The 26,365-nt window shown below is 41.0% G+C and overlaps 1 protein-coding gene across 3 annotated transcripts; it reads right to left on the bottom strand.

Moving 5' to 3' along the window:
* Window positions 1–226: 226 nt before the first annotated feature.
* LOC102989053 (myosin-8) lies at window positions 227–26,365 on the bottom strand. Of its 3 annotated transcripts, none has more exons than XM_024127706.1 (38): window positions 26,127–26,365; window positions 25,291–25,434; window positions 25,049–25,205; window positions 22,534–22,561; window positions 22,325–22,433; window positions 22,149–22,241; window positions 21,951–22,014; window positions 21,185–21,283; window positions 20,990–21,093; window positions 20,697–20,835; window positions 19,490–19,608; window positions 19,264–19,413; window positions 17,964–18,134; window positions 16,758–17,067; window positions 16,582–16,649; window positions 14,855–14,942; window positions 14,652–14,769; window positions 14,166–14,289; window positions 13,939–14,075; window positions 12,192–12,447; window positions 10,021–10,263; window positions 9,757–9,933; window positions 9,535–9,680; window positions 9,360–9,450; window positions 8,883–9,272; window positions 8,108–8,234; window positions 7,665–7,783; window positions 7,341–7,537; window positions 6,021–6,204; window positions 5,771–5,936; window positions 5,551–5,675; window positions 4,298–4,606; window positions 3,132–3,335; window positions 2,726–2,851; window positions 2,465–2,635; window positions 2,176–2,280; window positions 1,515–1,610; window positions 227–509 (listed from the first exon to the last, which is right to left on the bottom strand). In XM_024127706.1, exons 1-38 carry the CDS (start codon window positions 26,334–26,336, stop codon window positions 360–362), a joined length of 5,814 nt encoding a protein of 1,937 aa, XP_023983474.1. In that variant the 5' UTR covers window positions 26,337–26,365; the 3' UTR covers window positions 227–359. The 3 variants fall into 3 exon arrangements, with proteins under 3 accessions (XP_023983474.1, XP_023983475.1, XP_023983476.1); XM_024127707.3 differs by having other exon boundaries at window positions 286–509; window positions 22,310–22,433; window positions 26,127–26,336; XM_024127708.3 differs by having other exon boundaries at window positions 286–509; window positions 16,749–17,067; window positions 26,127–26,336.

Raw genomic sequence — 26,365 nt, 5'->3', positions numbered from 1 at the left:
TGGTTTCCTTAGTAATTTGTAACAATCTAGAGAGATTTAATAAAATTAAGTCCAGTAAAAGATAATTGTGTGTGTGTGTGTGTGGTGGAGCTGGAGGTGGGGAAAAGGGGATGCTGGGTGGTGAGGGAGGTACAAATATTGAATGTTCCACAAAGCCATATATAATGTTAAAAAAATAATAGGTGAGAACTGTGTTTGAGAATAAATAATTTTGGAAATAAATGAGTCTGGTTCAGTTGATCAGTTCACTGTAGTTTTTATTTATTCAACATTAAGAGAAAAACATCACAAAGCAAGTGACCCAAAATAGCACATTTTGTGCATTTCGTCAGCCCCTTGGCAGCATCAGGCAGATGTGTTCACTCTGGACTGACTTTTGTGTGAACCTCCCGGCTCTTCACCCGCAGCTTGTTGACCTGGGACTCAGCAATGTCAGCCCGTTCCTCGGCCTCCTCCAGCTCGTGCTGGAGCTTGCGGAATTTGGCAAGATTAGCGTTGGACTGTTCCTCCTAAAAATAAAGTTGTGAGAGTTAGACTTTGTGGTTCTCATTGCACTTGTCACAAACAGGATTATTTCCTCAACTCAGATATTTCCTTCTTATGGTTTGTTTGTCATATCTGATTTCAAATCCAGACAGAACTTGTAACTTCAATTACATTTTTTACTCTAAAGAATGAAAGAAGAAACAGTTTTGAAATGGAAGAGACAAGCTCATTATGTCAAACCCATGTATACGTGAAATCTATTTACGATGTATGGACTGGGTGGAAAGGAGGAAGAGACCCATGTACGCTCGCTCACAGAGGTTAGAAAGTAAATGTAAAGTCAAATTCTAACTTTGGGAAAATCCCAGTTGAAATGTTTTTGCCATATATTTTGACTCTGGTATACAGAGATGCTGTGGGTGGGGGGATGGGGATAGGAAGAAAGTATGCCCTCTGTTGTTTGGACTTACTACCATTCGTGCCTCTCCCTTTCGTGTTCCCTTTTCTTACCTCTTACCCACTACATTGTGTCTGGAAGAGTGGGGAACAACCAGGAAAAGTGAAGCTGGAGAATCTTCCAACACATCCTAATTTGCTACAGCGAATGTGCAGGGATAAGTCCCTGCTGATGACACTGGTAGTGAGGGAAGGAGTCAGCTGGGGTAAAAGATTTCTGTTTGGCTTTTGGGAACAATTGATTTTGTGCATTTCTAGAGGGAGAGGAATATTTTTCATGGTGTTAGATTTTCTGCTGGATATTCTTTGCAGCTATCAAGTAAGATGGGTTATTTGGAATTTTCTTTTTTTCCCCCAAGCCCTACAAATTGCTTAATAATAAAAATATCTCATCTTGAAGTCTTATTCTATAATTAGGATTTGGGAGTAAATTCATATTTATATCATCTCTCTTAAAATAAGAATGACATATTCTTACTTGGTCTCATTCTTTCTCATTAACACCTTCTCTTAATACACTTTCTACCCCCAAAGAAGTTTTCTTCTTCCCTCAAGGGCTTAAAGATACTTACAGCCTCCTCAGCTTGTCTCTTGTATGATTTCACCTTCGCCTGTAATTTATCTACCAGGTCTTGCAGCCTGAGAACATTCTTGCGGTCTTCCTCAGTCTGGAAGTTTGAAAAAAATGGTCTGTATTGAATCCAATGAAATAAACCCACTACAGGTGGTGAAGTAAATCACTTTGATATGATGGCAGGTGGGCCTGGGGTAAATGTGGTCAACTCTTCAAGGCTTCCTTCATAGTATTAACAGTAGCCACTCTTGTTAAATGTCCACTGTGTGCAGGCACTATATTGGAGAGTTATACACGTCTCTAATCCTTACCCTCCCTACTCTGGTGAGTAGATGTTTTTATTCTATTTTACAGGTGATGAATTAAGGTTTAGAGTGTTAGGTAACCTATCCAAGTTTAAAAAGTAAGAGAGGCCAAACCAGGACTAATACCAGTTTATCTGTCTTTGAAACCTATATTCTTTCCTCACTTACACTATTTTCTAAAGGCCTTCCTGATTTTCCTTGCTTAGGAAAGGGTCTGTGATAGGTGATTGTGTCATTTGCCCCTTATATATATCAAGTTAATATGTAGCTATTTGTGAGTACCACATAGTCACCAGGTTTTCAATTTCCCTTTGTGCAGGAAGTCTGGATATTCTAGAAAGCTCTTCCCCTTACCTGGTAGGTGAGTTCCTTTACTCTTCTCTCGTGTTTCCGCAAACCTTTAACAGCCTCAGCATTACGTTTCTGCTCACTTTCAACCTCTCCTTCAAGCTCACGTACCTACAATCAAGAAAGATATTTATATAGTCAGTTTTGGGGGATGTTAATTAACTCAGGACCTACTGAAGATATTGGGTGGCTGTCCCCAGCCACAGGATAAGGATGGGAGTCAATATACAAGAAGAGAGAAGGATGGGGGAGTGCCGTTTTCACTTCCCGAATTCAGAGAGATCGAGAGACCCACCCTGGCCTCCAGCTTCTGGATCTGCTTCCTCCCGCCCTTCAGGGCCAGCTGCTCAGCCTCGTCCAGGCGCTGCTGCAGGTCCTTCACCGTCTGCTCCAGGTTCTTCTTCATCCGCTCCAGGTGGGCGCTGGTGTCCTGCGCCTTCTTCAGCTCCTCGGCCATCATGGCCGCCTAATTAGCAGTAAAACAAAACCAGTAGAGAGAGCTGAGACAGCCCGTCAAGATTCTAACTTGACCACCCCCGTGTGGCCCTCTGCTCACGTCAGTGATGGCCTTCTTGGCCTTCTCTTCTGCGTTGCGTGATTCTTGAATTACTTCTTCCACTTCACTCTGGAGTTGTGAAACATCATTTTCCAATTTTTTCTTGGTGTTGATCAGGCTGGTGTTCTGTTAAAAGTAGTGAAAATTTACAAGACCTGCAGTTGCACAAATCTTATTTTTAAATAAGTAATACCCCTGCCCCGTTTGGTAGAAAATCTGAAAAAGAACACACAGCAAAAAATCATCTATAATCGCGTCACTTCAAGCTAATTGCAATTAATAGTTTAAAGCATCTCCCCCATCCTTTTAAATACATACATATTTATAAAAATAGAGTACTTCCATGTTATAATTCTGATTCGTCACTTTACAGTAGACCAGCATTTGTTTGACGTGAGGGTCTCACCTGGGTGTGCAGGAGCTGGACGCGCTCGCTGGCGTCCAGGAGCTCCTGCTCTGCCATCTTCCTGCTCCGCTCCGTCTGCTCCAGGGTGGCCCGCAGCTCCTCCACCTCGGCCTGCAGCAGGTTGGATCTGCGCTCCACGATCGCCAGCTGCTCCTTCAGGTCCTCCTGGCCCTGGAGAGCATCATCCAGGTGGAGCTGGGTATCCTGTTAAGTTAATAAAAAGTCTTAGACACTCTGAAGAGGATGTGAACATCCCAGGAGATGAACTGGAAGAATGGGTTGGTGCCAGGAACGGGAAATGACAGGCCTGTCATTTGAATGAGCATGAAAATGGGGCTGTCACCTGCTTAGGTGAGAGAGGATTATCAGGAGACTGATTCTTGTTCTGTTTTATGCTCTCAACTGGTTATTTTTCATGTGCGAGTCACCAGTATCTATAATTTATGGAGCATTTTCCATATGCTGTACCCAGCACTTGACATCTGTCTTCTCACTTCATCCTCACAAGTAACCCTATGAAGTGGGTAGTTTCATTCTTAATTTGTAGAAGAAACAGAGGTTCTGAGAGGTTATAATAACTTGCCTAAAATCAGGCAGCTAGTAAGCGACAAAACTAAGACTCAAACTCAGGCCTATTGGTGCCAAAGTCTTTTACTTTCTCTCATATCATAGCTTATCTCTGGGCTTCTGTTTGTTCTTTTATATAACATTTCTTTAAGAATAATATATTCGGACTTCCCTGGTGGCGCAGTGGTTAAGAATCTGCCTACCAATGCAGGGCACACGGGTTCGAGCCCTGGTCCGGGAAGATCCCACATGCCACGGAGCAACTAAGCCCGTGTGCCGCAACTACTGAGCCTGCGCTCTAGAGCCCGTGCTCCATGACAAGAGAAGCCACCGCAATGAGAAGCCCGTGCACCGCAACGAAGAGTAGACCCTGCTCGACGCAACTAGAGAAAGCCCGCGTGCAGCAACAAAGACCCAATGCAGCCAAAAATAAATAAATATATATCCTATGTGTATTTATTTTTAGCTTCCTCCATACTATGAACTGTATAATTTGTTAAAAGAAAAAAAAAAGGATGGTGTAACAAGAAGGTGTTGTGATGAATGGGAGATGGGTCACTTCCCTGACTTGTCTGGGCTGTTAATGTGGACCCATTTACCTTCAGGATCCCTTGGGTGTTCCTGTAGTTCCTCAAGCTCTCTGCTGCCAAGCGGTTGGCATGGTTCAGCTGGATTTCCATTTCATTCAGATCTCCTTCCATTTTCTTCTTGACTCTCAGGGCATCATTCCTGCTCCTGATCTCAGCGTCCAGTGTGCTCTGCATGGTCTCCACGACTCTAATGTGGTTCCTCTTCAGCTGGTCAATCTCCTCATCTTTTTCAGCGATTTTCTTATCAACTTCAGACTTGACTTGGTTCAACTCCAGCTGGATACGCAGGATCTTTCCCTCTTCATGTTCAAGAGATGCCTTAACATAACAGTGATCAATTAATTAATAATTAATAATGGAAAATGAATATTTGGAGGGTATTCCCTTGTGAGCCAAACTCTTACTAATATCAGTTTGTCTAATATTACAAAGTACAATAAAAGAGCTCTAGGACCCTACTAGGTAAATCATCCTTTAATTTATTCAGTCATAGACTTTATTGGGCAACTCTGTAATAAGGGTGCTTTGTAAAGTATAAAGTGCTATGCAAATATTATTCATATGAGTAGTAACAAAAATTATATGATTAAACTTATGTGTAGTAAACAGGAATTCTCTCCCGTTCTATAAATTAAAATGTTCACATGATATACTAATTCCTGTTGTAGACATTCTCAGTTTTAAAACATATATATATATATATTTTTGATTACAAAATATGTGTCCATTGTAGAATGTGGGGTAATTTATAAAAACAAAACCTTCCTATTTTGCCTCCACTTAGAGGCACAATTTTAATGTGGTACATTTTTTTTCTAGTTTTTTTCCTATTTATATATATTTATACATGATAAAGTTATATTGTATATGCAAATGTGTGTCTTGCTTTAAAAACTATCCTCTACCATAAGTATTTCCCCATATTAACTGCATTTAATGGCTGTAGAAAATTGCATCATATGGATGTTGTATAGTTTGCTTTACCTTGTTTTTGGATTGGACATCTTGTGTTTAAACTTTGCCTCCATTTAGGATAATTTTCTTGGGATAGATTCTTAGAAATAGGACTGAGAGGTCATATTATTACATTTTTAAGACTTTTGATAACTTGCCAAATTGCCCTTCATAAAGGTTATATGAGTTCAGATTCTCACCTGCTCTGTAATAATGGATCCATCTCATAGTACCATTGCCCATGAAAACAGTGGTGTTTCCTCCAATGTTTATCTTTGATTTTCCCCCCACAACATCAATATACGTACCTCTGCTTCCTCTAAGGCAGCCTGAATTTCACATTTCTCTTGTTCCACTTGCTTCTTTATTTTCTCCAGTTCATGGATTTGCTTCCCTCCCTCAGCAATCTGCTCAGTGAGGTCAGAAATCTCCTCTGTGGGTGAACAGAAGGGAGAAGTGGTCAGACTGATATAACATGGAAAGGTCTTTCCAGGGCCATATAGGGTAGGGAAGTTCAAGAGCACTCACGCTGCAAGTTCTTATTTTCTCTCTTTAGCATTTCAAGTTGTTCCAGAGATTCCTCGTAGGCATTCTTGACCTTGAACAGCTCAGTACTGAGAGAACGGGACTCCTTCTGGGAGGCCTCAAGTTCAGCCTGGGTTTCCTCATACTTCTGTTTCCATTCTGATAGGACCTGAAAAGCGGTAAATTGTCAGCTAATGGAAGGAGAAAGGGAGACTAAGTAAAACATCGATGGAGTTTGAGCAGGCTGGGCCACCTTGTCAAAGTTCCTTTGCTTCTTATCGAGAGCCGCGCAGGCAGCATTAGACTTCTCGATATCAAGCATGAGGTCCTCCACTTCATTCTGGAGCCGCTGCTTGGTCTTCTCAAGGGAAGCGCATTTGGCGTTCACGGCTTCTACATGTTCCTCAGCTTCCTGCAGACGCTGGGCCAGCTTCTTCCTGAAAAGTTAGCCAGGCAGTTAAGGAGAGAGGTCAGGAACAGGGGCAAGCGCTAAACTCCTCAGCCCCGTTTCATGGTCCTTTTTCTACAGTGTCAAGTAGCATGGTTTTCAAAACTGTGGTAGCCAGAACTGCCTTCTAGATGGATTAAACTGTGAAAAGGTCCAAAGTGGTGAACAACTGGACTCAAGTCCTTTTTGTTTTTGAATTGTTAGAGGCCACTGTTGGAGCTGACATTGTATGTATGTATCTTACAGCATATGATTTCAGGGTTTTCAGGGCTTCTGATTGAGTATGGTCTGGAGAATGACTAGCCAGGGCAATTCTATTGATGGATTTATATCTCATCTCATTCCAAAAAGGATTTGAGACTAACTAGATATTTTATTGGTCACAGATATACTGGGCATATTCTTTTGCTTTCTCAGACTTTCCATTTTATTTTATATACTTTTCTTCCTAGAGAAAAATAGCCAGTTTCTTCTAATAATATATATTTGGTCAGTCTCCCCTGAGAGAAGAATGGATAAATAAATCAGGATAATTCACGTAGTCTAAGCAAAGGCAGGGTTTTCTTTTTATTCTTTCTGAATTGTCTACATTCTTGCTTTACTCCCAATTGTGTGCCAACTATACATGCCTAATGTACACAAAAACCTTTAGCCCGAATGCTCTAGAAGATCTACCTGAAGGTCTCCTTTGGTCTGTACCCAGACTAAGGCTTTACTTTATTCAGACTAACCCTGAACATTAGGCACAGTTCGGATGGCCTCCAACATGAGTTTTAAGAAATCTGTCTTTGTACTACAATACTTAAGAAGGTGGTCTCTGGAATCAGAATGTCTGGTTCTAATCCCAGCTGTACTATTTATTAATCATATGCTTTTGTGTTAGTTCACAGTCTAAATTTCACAGTCTCAATTTCCTCATCTGTAAAACAGGGATACGAATAATAATACAATGTAATGTTGCTATGAAAACTAAATGAGTTAATATAGGATAGTATTTGACACACAGTATGCACTTAGGGTAGCTTCTGCTTTTGTTATCATGATCACAGCTGTTTTCTGGGAGTTGCTGAGCTGGGCAGCTAGGAAACCATGTCATGTCCCTCCTCTAGAGTTCACAGTACACACTTGGCCTCCTCCAGCTCCTCCGTGCGCTGGATGGCGTCCGTCTCATACTTGGTCCTCCACTGGGCCACCTCGCTGTTGGCCTTGGACAGCGCCCTCTGCAGCTCGGCCTTGGCTTCCTGCTCCTCCTCGTACTGTTCCCGCAGCAGGTCACAGTCGTGGCGGGAGGACTGCAGGGCGTGGGCCAGGGCGCTCTTGGCCTGTGGAAGTATGAGTTCAGTGACTTAAATTCATTTCTTCAGTGATATTTAATTTATACACTTAAAGGAGAACCTAACTGAATATGTTTAGATTTGATTAGTCAAGAATACTTTTGGTAAAACTTACTTTAGTTTCTTCCTCTAGCTGACATTTCAGCTCCTCAATCTGCTGCGTAGATGCTTGTTTGGTCCTTGAAAGCTGAGAGACCAAAGCATCTTTCTCATCCAATTGTCGGGAATATTCACCTAAGAATTACCGAAGTAAAGGAATTTGTTCATGGCATAAATAAACAAGCCTAAAGTTTGTATATATAATTATATGACAAATATATACTTTAATTATAAATATTGTTACAGAACTGGCTAGATTAAAAAGCAGCATTGCTATTGTAGTGTAACAAATAAACTAGTCTGCTGATTCTTTCTTGCTTTTTTTTATTTCTTCTAACCCGCCCAGCAAACTCCTACAGTTGATTACTCCCCTCTAATATGGGAGTATCGCTAATAATTCAGAACCCCCGGAATTGCTTTTGTCTAGTACACAATTGCGGGACTGAGGGAAATCTCTACCCGCTTCCGTCTGCAGACGCGCCCTCTGAGCCGTCAGGTCACTGATCAGCCGCTGCTGCTCTTCCTCCTTCGTCTTAAGTTCACTCACTTGGTCTTCTAGAGCGCGGCACATCTTTTCAAGGTTTCCCTGCGGCACATGTACCCACGAAAGATGAGACATTGAATACAGTAAAAAAGAAAAAAAGTTACCACTGGATTCTTTTTTTTTTTTTTTTTTTGCGGTACGCGGGCCTCTCACTGTTGTGGCCTCTCCCGTTGCGGAGCACAGGCTCCGGACGCGCAGGCTCAGCGGCCATGGCTCACGGGCCCAGCCACTCCGCGTCATGTGGGATCTTCGCGGACCGGGGCACGAACCCATGTCCCTTGCATCGGAAGGCGGATTCTCAACCACTGCGCCACCAGGGAAGCCCACCACTGGATTCTTAAAATATTTTTAGAGTGAATAAATTTATGTCAAGTGTAGTAGAAACTCATGGCACCAACTCTATGGAACATACTAGGGTTCAAGTACGACGGGTGCATAATCTCCCCAAAGTGCTCGTTGCTGGAACTCATTCATTTATCCCAATGATACTTGACACAGACAAAGTAGATTTTGAAATAATCATAACAGATTATATCCAGCATTTTAAAAAAATGAAATAAAATGGAATATATTAGAATACAAAATTTTAGATCAGTGCTATAAACTGCCTATAAACAATGTTTAATGCCAGAGAACAATGAGGGTTCTTAGAGTTATTAACTATGCTCATTTAAAGACAGTATTGGGTACCTTGGCTTTGGAAATGGTCTCTGCATTACTGCTAAGGTCGTCGATCTCCATCTTCAGCTCGCTCTTCTCCTTCTCCAGCTTCTGCTTGACCCTCTGCAGGCTGTCAATCTGCTCCCCCAGCTCGGCCACGCTGTCCGCGTGCTTCTTCCTCAGCGCGGCCGCCGTGGCCTCGTGCTGCAGGGTGGCCTCCTCCAGGTCCCGGCGCATTTTCTGGAACTCGGCCTCCCGCTTCTTGTTTATCTCAATCTGCGCCGAAGTGGCCCCGCCGGCCTCTTCCAGCCGCTCGCTGATCTCCTCCAGCTCCCGGGAGAGGTCCGAGCGCTGCTTCTCTGCTTTGGCGCGGGAGGCCCGCTCTGCCTCGATCTCCTCCTCCAGCTCCTCGATGCGGGCCTGGCAGTGACACAGCACATTAACATGAACTCACCTCAGTTTCAGTTTTTTTTGGGTGCAGAAACAAATGGAGGTGAGATGACTCACCTGCAACTCTTTGATTTTCTTCTGTAGTTGAATTTCTACTGCCTGCTCATCTTCAATTTTGCTTAGCAGATTGCTGATTTCAAATTCTTTCCTTTAGACAGAAGAACAAGGCATATTAGTACCCATAAGAATTGAAAGATGATGTTGCATAGAATTTTTTTTCTGGAGTTCCTACTTTTTAAGTTTCTCATCAAGTTGCTGTTTGTCATTTTCTATATCTACTATGGATTCTTGGGCCAATTTTAGGTCACCCTCCAGTTTCCTCTTGGTTCTTTCTAGATCCATTCGAAGTTTCTTTTCTTGTTCTAGAGACCCTTCAAGCTAATGAGAAAATAAACTTTGTTAAAAATGGAAAGTATATTAAAAAAAACCTTTCAAATGGATATTAAAAACACACATCATCCACTTGCTGCTCTAGCTTGGCTTTAGCTTTGTTCAGGGTGTTCACTTTGTCCTCTTCTGCCTGCAGGTCATCCAGGGTCTGCTGGTGGGCCTCCTGGAGGGCCTTCTTCTCCCTGGTCAGCTTAGCTATGACTTCGTCCAGGCCTGCCATCTCTTCTGTGAGGTTTTTCACCTAGAAAGGTTAAGGAAGAGATTATCTCTAAAGCAGCTTAGTTAGATGGCAGAGTCTCTATATGCTGTATACAGATATATTTCATACCTTGTTCTCTGTGGCATGTTTCTCCTTCTCAACCTTGGCCAGTGTCAGCTCAAGGTCATCTATGTCTTTCTTCAGTTCTGAACATTCATCCTCCAATTTCCTCTTCTTGGCCGTCAGCTCAGCATTGATCTCTTCCTCATCCTCAGCTCTCTCAGTCACTTCCTTGATCTTTGCCTCCAGCTGGATTTTGTTTTTAATCAGTTGCTCACACCTTTCCTCTGCATCAGCCAAGGCGTCAGCTTCCTGTGGAGGGATTTGCTGAGCTGTTTAGAGAATTTACTTATTTTGAACTTGTTCTTTGCATAAAATAGTACTGTTTACTGAATGCTAATGAATTTTTCAGTATGAATATAAATTAATTGAACATCATTCCATTGTCTGGAGAAACATAGCTAATTAGATATGGCCCTATAGATTTAGAAGCAAATTAGCCTGAAAAATGACTGGATTGAAGCAGTTGACTATTTTAAAAAGTATTGTGTAGAAGAGTGGAAGGACCAAAGGAAGCCTGGCTTCTTGTCCCAAATTTGCCTCCATATGTATGACCTTGCACAAATTGATTTACTCCTCTTACCCTCAATTATCTCATGTAATTAAGAGGATTGGAATAAATGATTGCTAAGAGCATTTCAACTAAAATAATCAAAGATTTTTGACTTAGTCAAATTGGTTAGTTTTGGTTTTGATCATTCCCTACTTGCCTCAGACAACTAGTTGCTACACTGAATTTTAAAAAGAAAAACTACGTAATATTATGCCTATAAATACATTTCCACGAAGCATTTTTCGTATACTCAAAACCTCCCTGATAAGGCCGTAACAGTGCTGTATAATTGTCCAAGGTTTCCATTTCCATTTTAAGAATTACCTATTAGTCTCAAAATGAATATTAGACTATATAAGAACTTGTAATTTTGAGAAACTACATAACTCAGTGAGGTTTTTATAAATGACTAAAGGACTCATAAAAATCAGTTCAGCCACGACCTTATTACTCTGGGCTGGGGAATTTCTTTAACTTCTCAGTGTTTGTTTATATCTTAAGTTTTTAAAATGCTTAAACGTTTGATAATGAGGACTTCCAGGGTTCCTTTGCTTTTATTTTTAATAGTCATACACTCAGTATATATTTACTCATTGACTAATGATAATACCTATGAAAAGAGGTTAAGATGAAGAGGCTGTGATTGGGAAAATGTTACCTTCATATAAGTGAACTTATCAGAAGGAAAAGTTGAAAATAGCTTAAACATTTTAAGAAAACCTTTTTTTTTTTTACAGATTTCTTCCTGACATTGTTGGGCTTGTTGGACCAAGGAAATGGGAGGTTATATTTGGCCAGAGTGCTGGTGCCAAGCCTGCCCCAACTCTGATTACACCTTCTTCTTTAACCAATAAACAGAGGCCTTGAGAACTCAGGATCAGTATCAAAGGAAGAATCACAGAGGTCACTGGCTCTGTCTTCCACCGTGGTAGTTCAGTTCAAGTAACTGCAAATGAATTTATTGAGCTAAATCCTGGGGGTTGAGGAAAAGAGATACAGAGAGAAATAAGAATAACTGTCTTTTATGAGTTTAAATACAATCTCATACACTTGTATTCAGGAAATAGGGCTCTTAAGACTGGGATGAAGCAGGCAAGGCAGATGAGTAAAACGACTGAGATTTGGGGGCTTGCCTTTAAACTGCTTCCTTCATGCCTATTAAATTTGTGATATTGGTTTTTGTTTTTGTTTTTGTTTTTTGTTTTGTTTTTTTTTTCCGTATGCGGGCCTCTCACTGTTGTGGCCTCTCCCGTTGCGGAGCACAGGCTCCGGACGCGCAAGCTCAGCGGCCATGGCTCACGGGCCCAGCCGCTCCGCGGCATGTGGGATCCTCCCGGACCGGGGCACGAACCCGTGTCCCCTGCATCGGCAGGCAGACTTGCAACCACTGCGCCACTAGGGAAGCCCTGTGATATTGTTAAATAAATTCTTCAATCTCCCATTTTCCATTTGCAATTTGGAAGTCGTTGGTGCCTTACTTCACAGGAATATTGAAAGTTAAGTGAAATACTGAAAAAAGCAACTAGAAATTTTCTTTTTCAAGAAAAGGCCATTTGTAAATCCAGAGTGTATGTGAATTCCAGAAAAGCTTCCATGACATGGTGCATTCAGCACACAGAGTACTCACAGATTGAACCTGGAGCTGCAGCTCATTTTTCTCTATCAAGAGAGTCACCATTTTTTCCTCCAGTTCCTTCCTTTTTGCCTCTGACTTGGCAAGTTCATCTTTGGTTTTCTGGAACTCTTCCTTCATGGTGGTCATCTCCTTCTCGGTTTCCGCGCTCTTGAGGAGGGGCTTGATCTTGAAGAAGAGTTTCATCCAGGGCCAGTGCTTGACGTTCATGAAGGCTCGTACGTTGTACTGGATGCAGAAAAGGGCTTCTCTGAAATGACCGCAAAGTATCAGTGTAGATTGATCCATTAGAGACAATGTTAGGGTTAGTATTATTTTTTTTACATACAAACTCCCCTTTTAATGACCCCCCCACATATAAGTGATGTGTCAAATTCTGTATATTTTATATGCAGGACACACACACACACACAACACACACACGCCCTCACACTCAGAGCGGTCCTCAGTGTGACCACTTTGCTAATGTGCACTGCTCCTACTGAACGATTGTGTGTTCTCAAGTCCCTGTCACATTAGCAAAGAAGCTGACTTTAGAGGAGGAATCCTTTGTATATATGAGCAACACATACCATTTTAAGAACATTTGAGAAATCACAATATTAGTGACTTGGGAGTGGGTGTGGCAGGTGTAAGTTAATTGTGCTGCTTGGCCTTCGGCACACTGATGTGACCTGTGAAAGGGCATGGCTTGCTTTCCTAACTGCCCACCTAAATTGAGCTTATGGTTTATCCTGTTTTCCTCGAAACCTCTCCTTTCATTTTAATCGTTGCTGAATTATCTACTCCATAAACAACTTCTGTTAGTTTCTTCACATAATAGACTGGCTTTTCTCAAGTCCTTTCAAATGCCTACTTCTTACCTGCTCAGTTAGATTGTTAATGTCTGCAGAGCATTTAGCGTGGATTGAGCTACGAAATTTGTTTTATTTAAATAACATTTTAAAATAGCAATAAAAGATATTCCTTCTGCACACTGTAGCAATAGACTGGCAAGGTTTACCTGCCTTATAACAATGTGTTTGCCTCTTCAAGCTTGTTAAAATGGAGATTCTATAGGTCCAATTTATAAGAACCATATCTCTGAGAAGGCAGATATCATGACATAAACTATAATGTTGACACATGGAAAAGACTTGGGAACACTTATACCACAGAAGTAAATAAGTACAGATGAGCAAAATGAATGCAAAACGTGTGTGTAAGGACAGGGAATGCAGTAGTGCTGGGTGGATGGGTTGGATGAGGTTAATTAGAAGAAGCGGAAATGGAAGTCTTGAATTGGCAAAGAAATAAATTAGGCTGAGAGGGGAGGGCTTGTGCAAACAGGAGAGAAGGAGATAAGCAAGTTGTTTAGCCTGGCTGGAAAAGGCTGTGCGGTGGGAGATTGTAGATGCGGTGGGGAATAGAGAGTGGCCTTGACAGACACACAGGCAACTTGAATTTGATGTGGGGGACCGTGGGGAACCACACACAGATACGGCGCGATGAAAATAGTGCTTACTGCAAATGATTCCTGCTGCTGTATGGGAGATGAATGAAAGGGAGAAACTGAGGGAGGAGAGAAGTTTTGAAGGGAATCCCAGCGTGAGGGGTTAAGCAGAGGCTGATGTGTTGTAAGAGTGAGTTCCGGACTGGGTAAGCAGTGCATGTTAACCACAAGATGAAAGAGTTAATGAATAAGGAAGACCGATGTAAAGTCCCTAAGAGACCTTACAGTCCTTATCCTCTGCATGGTTACCTCCTTTGCAACATCTTCTGATATTCTGCCCTCATTAGGAATCCCCTACAGATGGCTTGAGTTCTTGTTATAATCTGGGCCAACTTTTCATCTCTCATTTCTTCCAGAAGACCCAGCAGGCCAGCTTTGAAGAAAACCTGGAGAGAGGGAAAGTTACAAATCATCCCCAGACTACAGGAGTACAGCCATGGCAGAGGACTTGGATCAGGTGTAAGTAATAGTCATACCTTTGTATGTCCAAATTTGTACTGGGTGTGATCTATATCAATAGAGGCAAGAAGTTTCTCAGAAGCCTTCTTGCTGTCAATGAACTGTCCATCTGGAATAGCACTTGCATTTAAAACTTTGTATCTGTTCAGTCGAAGAAAGAAAGAATGATTAGGAATGTGTGCTCATATATGAAAACCAAACGACACCAAAAAAAAAAGTCAGTAAAAAGAGAAAAAGCAAAAGTAGAAAATCCAACTGTCCTTTTAGGTTCAGATAGTAAAACAATATGATTTTTCCACAAGCTAATGCATGCTTCCATCCTGTTTTTAAGAAATGCCACCTTCTCTAGCCTGTATTCTGTTCTAGCACCACAAGACTATATTATTTGACTTAATTTCATAGTATTGACAAAGCAGGATACATAAAAACAATGAACAGAGGACAACAGTGAAAATGATTAATTAGTCACAGCATTCAGTGAAATATGACAGAGGGAGACTGGCCTTTGTTTAAAATCCCCATATAAGATTCTGCTTGGGAAGCCCTTCCTGCAGATGCGGATGCCCTCCAGCACCCCGTTACACCTCAGCTGGTGCAGGACAAGATCATGATCCATGGCGCCTAAAAATAAATCAGAGTACTGACTACTGGGCACTGAATTCTCAAACTTGTGCCTGTTTGATTATTTCATGCTCTTAGATCTTACCAGGAGTTTTGGTTTCATTGGGAATGATACACCGTACGAAGTGAGGGTGTGTGCTCTTCAGATTGGTCATCAGTTTACTTAAATTTTCCTAGAAAACCAGGTAGAAGGGACTTGATGAGAAAGTTCTATTTCAGATTGCTTTTTTTGGTAACTATATGGAACGAACCTAGGCACTTTCTTAACTATATTAGGTAAAAGTCTATGAGGCTTCAGTTGCTCTGTGTTTTAAAGGTCTCAAGAGTTCTAGCCTGCCAAATAACCGAAAGGCTAAAGTGCTGGGAAGAAATGCAGCTCTCCCTGGTGTTCATTTATGACACCTAGGATCTATCCTGTAAACAAACTGCAAATTCAGTAGCCTTGACACACAGGAAGTATTCTTGACCGGGAATCAGAAGCCAAAAGACTACAGTCTCGCTTTGCCACTAATGAGCTGCTGGACTCTATAAAATCCCTTTTCTCTTTCTGGGCCTCATCTGAAAATAGTTGGGATTACCTCTGAGGCCTCTTTCATCTCTCTCAGTGCTAATATTTTTCACAGTAGTAGTTTACAGTGGTAACCTAGGTTAGCCACTGTCCCAGTGTTTGCCATTCCTTCCTTGAGTGTATTATTCCCTGGGACCTGTAACCTCTTGGTTTTTTTTTTTTTTTTTGGAAGAGTCTAAAATCATAAGGCTATATGACCTTGTGTGAGTGGATCTTGGGTACCTGAGAATGATCACAGTCTGAAGCATATGGGGGGAGCTATTCCAGAAATAGAGTAACTGATTATGACAGGCAGTGGTGTTTTACTCCATCACAGAAAACTAGCAAGTAGCTATTTCTCAGTATTTCTTAGGTATATTTGTTGACAAGGCAGAGTTGCTTTATTTTTCATATCTCAGTTAACTATTAGGAAATAAACAAAATAAGTAATGTGAGTTTCTAATCTTGCAATTATGTACAAGGATAAGTTGATGAAACAAGGGCATATTTGGTGAAATAATGCAAATTGGTAGTGAGAAAAAAAGAACAGGGCTGTTTTCTTGTTTAGGTCATACATAGTATCTGCATTTTAGTTCTAAAAAGAACGAGACTTAGCCACAGAAATCCTGACAAAGCCGCCATTAGACCAGATGCTCCGTATGTTCCCCTTTAGAAGAGCCAGTTTTTAAGCCATCTAAGAGGATCACATTATTTGTAGTAATGTTATTATTACTGTTATTCTTAAGAGATATTTTTCTATCTTAATCATCCATCTAAATCACTAGGTTTGGCTTTAGATAATTTTCAGCTATTACAAAAAATTAAATCCACCTCGGAGGACAAAGATGTGATTTGATGGAAGGATGTCCTAAAGGGTGTGTCTCGGGCTCAATTCTCAAAGGGGAACTCGGGAACATTCTCAAAGGGCAACATTAGTGCAATAAAAATACGGCTTTCCACAGGGAGACCTCTGAAGTTCAGCTGTGCTTCCTTAAAAATCGGCCATATTATATAACGAGAAAGCTTCTAAGGGCATTTTGGAATTCCTGAATACATTAGATGAGCATAATAAGGAATAAGAGGTACAACATTCAGCCCTACGGGAAGAGTATTGCTTTGGCTGTACCCTGACAAGAAGGAATATTTGAAGGAATTCCTATTAACATTCCATTCCCTCCTATTTTATTCTAAATCCTTTATTCTTATCCTAATTATGATAAGTCATAGAAACTGAATAGATTTTTCGAATTAAATTTGTACTTTACCCTGAAAAGGGCCGACACAGTCTGGAAAGAAGACCCCTTCTTCTTAGCACTTTTCTTTGTGCCGCTGTCTAAGATAAAAAGAAAACCCATCAACGAAATTAGAATCCCAGAGGCTGGAATGGTATGTGAACATTCTGTGGGGATAGATTAATTTAGATCAGGGGCACAGAAAGTACCGGCTTCAGCACTAGCATATGTGGAAAAGAGACTGGCCAGAGTCTTCATTGCAGACTTCCGGTACAGCCCAACCACAGTGTCGTTCAGGGGGTCCTTGTTCTTGTCCAGCCAGCCGGCAATGTTGTAGTCCACGGTGCCCGCATAGTGGATCAGTGAGAAGTGGGCCTCGGCCCTGCCCTTGACCACTTTGGGCTTCTGGAAGTTGGCAGACTTGCCCAGGTGCTGGTCATACAGCTTGTTCTTGAAGGAGGTGTCTGTGGCCTTGGGGAACATGCACTCCTCTTCCAGGATGGAGAAGATGCCCAGTGGCTGAATTCAGAAAAGTAGACATTGGTGTCAACCTATCTTGTCTCAAAAGATATAGACATAGTGGCTGTCATTCGATTGAATTATGAGCACTCCTAATTAAATATATTTATAAAGTAAACCAGGGTCATAGCTCAAAGAGGTCCTTTTGTTTTCACTAGAATGACTTTTCCACCATTCTTTCTCACATTCAATCCACAGCATTATTTTCAATTAAAAGAATAGCTGGATATAAACTCCAAATGTCAGCACTGCATAAGTGGGGGCGACTTATTAAAATGTTCTGTGATTACCACATTTTCCCCTGTTTGGTGAATTAATCTATTGTCAGAGTTTTATTTTTCTATGGAAAGGACTTACTGACTTAGAATGATGTTTACTTTATATATGCAATAACTTAACGGTATAAATAATGCAAACCTTATTTAAGACATTTTGTGCATTTAATCCCTTAAAGATAGATTATGAAGAAGCCTAGCAATTTGACTCTTGACTTCCAAACAGATTACCTTTGATATAAGCCCTAGCTGTGTTACCTGTGCATTAATTTTGATTTAGAAAATAGTTATTTCTATTGTTGACATCTTGGATCATAGTGGAGATAGATTTAGAACAAATGAGGTAGTTCTTCTAGTGAAGCAGACCATCTCAATAGAGATGCTGCTTTAAACTTGGATCTGAGTCAGTGTTAGAACAGAGCTTGTTACGACAAAATGAAGCTAAACACTCTCTGATTCTTCTTACGTAAAAGTTGAAAAGAGAAAGTCATTTCTGAAGTAATTTTCTAACTTGTTCTGATATCAGTCTATTTAAGATTACAGTAATACATTCTGGAGTTGCTTAAGGCACTTGGGAAAGTTATCCTTTCAGTTCGGGTTTCCTTTAGAAGTCAAACAGACCTTCTCGATGAGCTCAATGCAGGCAGCCAGGTCCATCCCGAAGTCGATGAACGTCCACTCGATGCCCTCCTTCTTGTACTCCTCCTGCTCCAGCACGAACATGTGGTGGTTGAAAAACTGTTGCAGTTTCTCGTTGGTGAAGTTGATGCACAGCTGCTCCAGGCTGTTGAACTGCACAAAACCAAATTTCCAACATTAAGTGGATTTTTATAGCAGTAGAATTCATTACTGAAAAATCTTTTTTTGAAAATATGTGGAATACAGTAATGAAATAAAGTTTAAACTGATTGTTGTCTCTTCAGAAATCCTGGGGAAAAAACGATCATTTTTGACATGAACTCTTTTCATGATTTCTGAGCATTATTTAGAGGCACAGCTGTCAGTCACACAGCAAGAGTTCTGGTACAATCTACCTCTTTCCACCTCTGAAGATTGCATGGGCAAAAATGTGCATTAAAAGTATAACCATGATCCTGTGAGTTATGGTTCAGATTTAAGGGTGAAAGTAGTTCATTGCAAAGCCTCACTTCTTTTACGCGCCCCCCCCCCCCCAATTCAAGATAAAGGTCACATTTTCACTTTTGGCATCACATTATTAAGGAAAGCTTTTCTTAAGACCTTTAGTTGATGTGCAGAGTGAAATTAATAGGCTAATTGCTCTTCTTTTCATATCAAACATTTGGTAAATCCTCATTTTCAGGTCTGTGAAACTGGGGACCTGTTGTGGTATAGAAATTGAGGATCTGATGGAGTCTTTATAATAATTGACACCCTCATTTTATAGATGATAAAGCTGATGCCCCAGAGGGGAAATGGTGTGTGTCAGATGAATCTGGAAGAGGGAAGACTATGGACTGTCACTACGCTTCTACCTCTAGGCCGTTTCTCCTCCATGGGAGGTGCCTTGTGTATGGACCAAACATTGCATAGCCAGGTTCCTGTCGTGGCTTTGCCTTATATGGCTGGAGGCTCTTTAGCAAGTGTTTTGATTTTCTTGCATCTGTTTCTCCACATGTAATTAGAAGTAATATTAGTTATTCCTTCATGGGTTGTTGTGAAGATTAAATGAGGTAACATTTTGAAGTGCTTAGTAGAGTGCCAGAAATACAGGCTTCGTGATAAATGTTAGCTATTATTATTACTTCTGTTATTATCCAGTTACCTCCTAGCTATTTCATTCTAGGTGCCATGCTGGAGAAAGCAATGTAGACACTACAAGTGTAAATGAATAATAATACTCAGTATATCAAAACCCAAATTGCCTTTCTCCCACTTTTTATTAATATGAAGATAAACTCACATCAAAGATCTCAAAGCCAGCAATGTCCAAGACCCCGATGAAGTACTGCCTGGGCTGCTTGCTGTCCAGCTGCTGGTTGATGCGGGTGACCATCCACAGGAACATCTTCTCGTAGACGGCTTTGGCCAGGGCGCCCACTGCATTGTACACCTTCATGGACAGAGTAATGTTGTTGGCACTATGAAAGGCCTGGGATGTGTGTGATTCACTGAGGTTGTGCGCTTACCTGCTGCACAGTCTGGCCTTTGGTGACGTATTCATTGCCGACCTTGACCCTGGGGTAGCAGAGGGCTTTGAGTAGATCAGCAGAGTTCAGACTCTGGAGATAGGCAGCTTTGTCAGCAACTGCAGAGACACAGTTCAAGGAATGTTGTTTAACAGCGGATACTTCTTCAAGGTAGTCTTTCCATTTTCCTCCATCCATTTTCTTTATTTTAAATAAAAAGCTTTAAATAATTCTATAGACGATCAGGTGAGGCTCTCTGTATATTAGAGCATATACTTGCTAATAAATGGTCAGTTACACTGGCCTTTGGTGATTTGTTGCAAGCAACTCCTGAGAAATTTAACAACAATAAAAATATGTCCAGTGTTTATGGAAATAATTTATGTAACACAAAAGCCAAGAGTCCCTGCTCTTAAGACACAGTAGGTGGGGGTGGAAGATAAGATAAATACACCTTATCTCAATTTAGCTCCTCCCAATTCAACCTCAACGAATTAGCTTCCTTATCTGAAAATGTGAGGATTGAATTTTAGTGCATGATTCCTACAGAGTCCCTTTCTAAAATTTTGTCAATGACTGTGATGTAAATGAGGGAGAGAGAATGTCAAGCCAGGGTGGTCAGGAAAGGCTTCAAGGAGCAGATAACTTTAGCTTCCGTGGTAGATCCTGTAAGCTCCATGTTCTTTCCACACATAGAGTATATGATTTTTCTTTCTCAGTTTCTTTTTTATCTTACTTTTTGCCTAGATTGTCTGAGGGTTAAATGTAGACAACACACACACACACATGTGCACAGATGTCCTCCAGCCCCAGCTCTGTGTTTGGGCAAGACCCTGTATCCCTCCACTAGGTTTACCCAGCTGGTGCTGAAATAGACCAGTATGCCAAGTTATCCTATATACCTTCTCGCCATTGCTAAGGCAAAGCAAGTCACGGTTCTGTCTCGTTCCCTCTCTAATGATCTGGCCCCAGGTTGTGCTTTTTAGATATATCCTTACAAGTGGCTGTTAGGGTTCATTTGGGCTGCATAGAAAGATGGAGATATGGAGTTGTGAGGAGGGAAAGGGGGTGAGGAAAGCATGCAGTGTGTGTAAATGCGTACATGCCCCTCAGAAGTCCAGCTACAAAGGAAATGTGAGTTTAGAATAACCTTTTTTTTTCTTGCCGTATTCTCTAATCTAAACCCAGATGGAGGTTGATTTGGTACCTTCGGTGCCATCTGGCTCCGCTTGCTCCTCACGCTGCTTTTGCTTGAATTTCATGTTCCCATAATGCATCACAGCCCCTGTGAGCTTGTAGATGGACACTTTCTCCTCAGGAGTAAAGCCCAGGATGTCAATGGCTCTCTGCCAGGAGAAATGATAGGACAAAGTTAGGGCAGAAGAGACTAACGTATTTTGGAGAATTTACACTATATTCTAAGGTAACCACACTTATACTGTGGTTGCTATTGTCATTTCCATACGTAATGGATTTTTAAAAAGTGAGTGTGTGTCTTACGTCAGTGGCCATCAGCTCTTCTTGGTCATCAATGCTAGGGACTGTGATCTCCCCTTGACTGACGAAGGCGTAGTCGTATGGGTTGGTGGTGATCAGGAGCATTTCTGGGTGCATAGAATTCAGGGTGTATGTTTTACATTAGAAGTTGTTAACAAAAATATTAACTTTTGTCTGTGAATTTAAGTTCATCCTTACCAATCAGATCTGGCTTCTTATTGGAAGTGATCTGATAAAAAATATGGTAGCTTCTTTCTGCCTTTAACTGGAAAGTAACTCTAGACTTTTCTAGAAGATCTGGAAAGAGAGGGAAATAGACATTGAATTAGAAAAAATATCAATGCTGCTGAGATATTAAATGAACTGCAGTGTCTTTGGCTAAAATTGGGGACATTACATTAGGCTCCATTGAGATTTCAACGTGATGATCGATCCTGTTGGTACTACATGTGAGAATTCCAAATACGTATGGCAATTACCCAAGGTTCTCACCATCTAAGAGCAGAGAGTGAAGTATGCATGCTCCAGTAAAAATCAACTTTGCATGTGGATGACCTGCGACCTCTGTATTATAATTGATCCTTAATATCCCCTCCTTCCTCAGATCACCTTAGATTCTTTGGTGAGGGACTACCTTGGAAACATCTTCCAAAGCTCAGATCAAGAGCAGATCACAGAAATGTATTGTAAGCCTATAGATAACTCATGGGAGTCCATAGATAGTCCTACTGCTTTTCCTGGAGAAAATGTCCTAGTTGCTTCTGAGGCAGGAGTTGCGGAATGTGTTATAGAGCCATCAGTCTGAGACTGAGGTAAATAGAGCACACAGCGATTATGGATAAGTCTGGCATTAGCTCACGGGCGGCACTGCCAGCAGGCTCAGTGCTCAACAAGTGTTGCAAAATATCCCTGCAAATGACATCACTTGTTTCTCTGTTTGATTTTCAATGGTCCTGTTACTCACATGTTTCAATATCAGCAGAAGCCAGTTTCCCTGTGGTACCGAAGTGGATCCTGATGAATTTACCCTTGCAAGTGAAAAAGATGATGTTATATACAAAACTGTTAGCACACGAGTAAGAAGAGATCGAGTTAATAACTCAGACGTGCCTTTTTGGGCATTTAAGGCCTGAGAAAACCCTTCTGTGACCCAGAGACTCACAAAGCGAGAGGAGTTGTCATTCCTCACGGTCTTGGCGTTGCCAAAGGCCTCCAGCAGGGGGTTGGCGCTGATGATTTGATCTTCCAGAGTCCCCTGCAAAGGCAAGAGCAGTCCTCACATCTGGGGCTTCCTGTGCGCCCTGCCAGTCTTGATTCTGACACGCCGGTCAGACCCACCTGCATTTTGCCAGTTTCGTCCTTCCTCTTCTCCCCAGTGACTGCAATTGTTGCAAAGTACTGGATGACACGCTTGGTGTTCACAGTCTTTCCTGCCCCAGATTCTCCGCTGTCAGACAGAAACCAGAGAAGAGATCAGAACTACAGCTCACATTGTCGACGTCTAAGACAATCACCACAAACCAGAGAAGAAGAAAAAAACCACATACGTGATCAGGATGGACTGGTTCTCACGATCTGTAAAAAAGAAATCAAGACCCTCAGTTTTTAAAAATAGTACACATTCAATACAAAGATTATTGACTCTGTAAAGATTAATCAGTTTATCCTTTTTTTTTTTTTTTTTGCCGCTCCGCGGCATGTGGGATCCTCCCAGACCGGGGCGCGGACCCGGTTCCCCTGCATCGGCAGGCGGACGCGCAACCACTGCGCCACCAGGGAAGCCCCAGTTTATCCTTTTTAACATTTTGAAGATGTTGCCTGTGATCTTGGTTTTGTGTGTAGCTCCCAGATAGTACTTGCCTCTTGGAGTAAAATTTGTGACAATGAGAGGCAAAGAATCGTCTGTTTCTTCTTAAAATATTATTAATTTTAAAACTTATGGGAAGTTTCAAACGTGTACAGAGGTAGAGGCAATAATGTATAAAGAGCTCCTATGTACCCATCATACAGTTTCAACAGTTATTATTTGGCCAACTTTGTATAACCTGTACTCCCATCCTAAACTCACTTGGTTATTTTAAAGAAAATTCCAGGCATCATATAATTTCATCTGTAACTACTTCAGTAAGAATCATACAATTCTGAAGTTTCATTTAACAGATGAAGAAACAAACCCAGAGAGAAGTAAGTGACTTCTCTAATAGTTACATAGCTTATCAAGATGTTTAGGTCTATTTGACTTCCAGTTTATATATTATTCTGCTACCTGGCCTCTTCCCCGGTTTTTCAGATTAATTTGACAGCTGGTAATACTAAAAAAGAAGGGATCTGGAATTGTAAATGTTGGTGTTCATTTACTTTTGTTTTCCTTTTTATTTTATACACATTTCTAGGTAATAAAACCAAAAATTGTCACTAGTTATATGACTGATATGTTGGATATATACCAATTTTCTGATTTGTTAAATCTTTAATTCTATACTGATATAGATTTTAGAGCATTCTCAAATCTAAAAACATCTATTCAGAGAAATAGATGCTAATTTGGGTGCTATTTAGATGTGGATGTAGACTTTAGAGAACTTCAAAGCTCTATTCAGGGAAGTAGAGACAGATTTTGGAACATATTCAGATTGATTTCTTTTTCCAGTAGAAGAAAAATCAAGAAAGATATCACATCTAGTGGGAGCATAGATAAGAAAACAATGTTCTAGTCTCTAACCTGGTCAAATGCCACAGTTTTGGGTGTTTTTTTTTTTTTACAAAAATCATGTTTGGAGATAAGTAATCTTGAATTTGGAGCAGTCCCAAAACTTGGGGGAGTGGGGACCTCTGCAGGGGTGGTGGTGTACATAGCAATGTAAATGCAACTGCTAAGTGTTAAAACCTCTGGAATGAGCCCACATTTGGATAATTTCTGGAAGGTAGCTAGCTTCTGCTGACAACCAAAGAACAGTTTCCTGGCATGATATCCTTGTAGAACTGTTGGCCAATTTGTAATGGAAGAGTCCTATTTTATCCCTTTCTCTTCCCTCTTCTCCTTTAAAAGACAATTTAAAAACAGTGCAAAAAAAACAAACAATCAAATAAAAAACCGAAAAGGAACAAAATCTTCTCCAGTTTCTAATATCTCATGGAAGAACAGGAAACTCAGGAATTTAGAATATTTCCAAAGGCAATACATTTGGTGTGTGCCGATAAAAGGTTTTCATGCTGTATTGGGGCCTACAGTTCACAGCAAAGCCATTTGTTTATGCTTTGATAAGACAGGAATAACAGACTTTGATGTAATTTAAAAAATATATTTTCGGGACTTCCCTGGTGGTCCAGTAGTTAAGACTTTGCCTTCCAATGCAGAGGTTGCAGATTTGATCCCTGGTCAGGGAGCTAAGATCCCATATGCCTCGCAGCCAAAAAACCAAAACATAAAACAGAAGCAATGTTGTGACAAATTCAATAAAGACTTAAAAAAAAATGGTCCACGTTAAAAGAAAATCTTAAAAACAAAGTATTTTCAAAGAAAGAGGGATTTCTATTTTCTTCTATTCTTATAGGAAAATGCTTCAAAATCTTTGAGAGGAAAGTCATAGCTCTTTCTTTACTCCTGTTCTACCCCAAAGGCTAGTGATATCAGCTGTATCTTTTACAGATAAAGAATTCACAAAGCTTTCCCGCTATGGCTGGTAACTATTTTCCTTGATTGCTGTGGATGTGGATATTTTTTAAAAGTCTCCTTGAACTTTTTTTCTGTCCAAATCAGAAAGTAAAAAATGTGAGAAAGCAACAACAAATATGTTTACAGAGATCTACTAGTTATTTCAACTAGGCTTCTGGTTACCAGCTGGGTTAGCTTGGGTAGGTCAATGAATTCAGTGAGCTTCACTTTACTCATCTATAGAATGGCTGCAGGGAAGATATGTGATATTACAGCTCTGAAAGTTTCTTGAAAGCAGTGAAGCCCCATGCGGCTGCAATGTATTATTGTAATCAAAGCCCAAAGTCTGTTTGTTCATTAAAGATTCTATTTCCACATTTCTGTAAATAGATGCATCACTCACTCACCAGTCAGCATGAACTGAAAGGCATTGTCAGAGATGGAGAAGATGTGGGGCGGGGCCTCCTGGCGCTTTTTGCCTCGGTAGGCAGCCACCACCTCTGGGTTGTACACTGGCAGCCACTTGTAGGGATTGACGGTGACACAGAAGAGGCCCGAGTAGGTCTGAGAAAATCAGAATATTCAACATGTGGGATTTGTTTTTACTTGGAGAGATAGGTGGAATAAAGAGATGTTGAAGGGCGCTCACGTAGATCATCCAGGCTGCGTAACGCTCTTTGAGGTTGTACAGCACTCCTGGCTCGTGCAGGTGGGTCATCATGACCATGTCCTCGATCTTGTCAAATTTGGGAGGGTTCATGGGGAAGACTTGGTCTTCTCTGACAGTTAGAGTCTGGCAAGTAAAGTAAGAGACAAGTTTGTATTAATGGTTGGAGGTAGGATTTATGTTTATCTGCTTTAATTATAAGGCTACAGTTGTGGACACTTTCCATTATATTATTCGGTGTCCTTTAAATAAAGGCATGAAAATACATTCATCTTAGCGTTTGATGGTAAGAAAATCTGTTCCCTCTGATGAGCTAGAATACTTACTACTCTTTAAAAAGTACTTTTTTCCTCCCACATTTCCTTGTCCCAGGTTTATTTATCAGTTTATATCATTTTACTTAAATGGGTTTAATTTTTCATTTTTCCTGGCCATTTATCACAAGAAACTTCAATTTGGGGGGAAGTAATGGGGATATTAATACATTGTTTATCTAAATAGATAGTAATTGTTTTGATAGGAGAAGCTAGTTTTTATTTCTCCCAACTTTGGGGATTTAGACTGGGAAGTGAGGAATTGAAGGAAGATGCTGGAGGCCAAGCCTAGTGGCTTTAAAGTCCTTTGGGTAGTTGGGAAAGGGAGAAATGAGGTTAGTGCTGAGAATTTCTTTTATCTTCCAAATCTGATGTCTGTTAATGGACCAGAAGGGTGTCTGTACTGGCATAAGCTTAGAGATTCTGAGCAAGGAAGGCTTCAGCTTGAAGCGAGGAGGTAGAGTAATAAAGCGGGGCGTATTTTCTCCTTCTGTTTTTACTTACTGCTCCACATTCTGTCTTTACAGTTACTTTCCCTCCTTCTTTGCTTTGTATGATGCTCTTCACATAGGATTCCTTGGGCTCCGCCACAAAGACTGATGATTTAGCATCGAAGGGCTTGTTTTGGGCTTCAATCCGCTCCTTTTCCGATTTTCGAAGGTAGGGAGCAGCTTCGCCAAAAACAGCCATCTCAGCATCCAAACTCGCACTCATGGCTGCGATTTATTTAGAGAGAATGTTGC

Source organism: Physeter macrocephalus, chromosome 14 (assembly GCF_002837175.3).
Source record: "Physeter macrocephalus isolate SW-GA chromosome 14, ASM283717v5, whole genome shotgun sequence".
Lineage (NCBI taxonomy): Eukaryota > Metazoa > Chordata > Mammalia > Artiodactyla > Physeteridae > Physeter > Physeter macrocephalus.
The sequence above is the reverse complement of the archived record's forward strand: the minus strand, read 5'-3'. Positions and strand labels throughout refer to the sequence as shown.